The 393-nt window shown below is 52.9% G+C and overlaps 1 protein-coding gene across 1 annotated transcript in view; it reads right to left on the bottom strand.

Moving 5' to 3' along the window:
- Positions 1-393, bottom strand: part of TIRAP (toll-interleukin 1 receptor (TIR) domain containing adaptor protein) — a 2,359-nt gene that overhangs the window by 1,153 nt on the left and 813 nt on the right. The window contains exon 2 of the mRNA XM_009707637.1: positions 267-334. Within this exon, the coding sequence (XP_009705939.1) occupies positions 267-334 (68 nt within the window). The remainder of the gene's footprint in view (positions 1-266; positions 335-393) is intronic.

Below are 393 nucleotides of genomic sequence, written 5' to 3' on the forward strand. Positions count from 1 at the left end.
GAAAAAAAAAAGAAATTAGGAGAGCGGGAACCATCCTGTGGCAGGTCTCAGCCCCAGGAGCTCAGAGGGGTTTATTCCAGGGACACATAGCTTTGGGGTGCTCACCTGCAGCCCCCCAAAATCATTCCCAACAGGATTTTCCACATCTGCTTCCCCAAAAATTGCTGGAAAGAAGCATTTTAAACTGAAGCAGGGCTGGAAGCAGCAGCTCAAGCCCGCCTGTGCTTTTTATTGCCCATTACTGGCTCTCTCCACCAGATACGCACCTGTGGTAAGCAAGGCTGAGAGCCAACGGACAGGAGAGACCCTCATTCCCGGCGGTGGGGAAAGGATGCTGCAGAGGGGAGAAGCGGGGATCAGTGGGGAATCGACCGGCTGTTAGCAAACCAAAAA

The sequence above is a fragment of the Cariama cristata genome, unplaced genomic scaffold (assembly GCF_000690535.1).
Source record: "Cariama cristata isolate BGI_N322 unplaced genomic scaffold, ASM69053v1 scaffold28179, whole genome shotgun sequence".
NCBI lineage: Eukaryota > Metazoa > Chordata > Aves > Cariamiformes > Cariamidae > Cariama > Cariama cristata.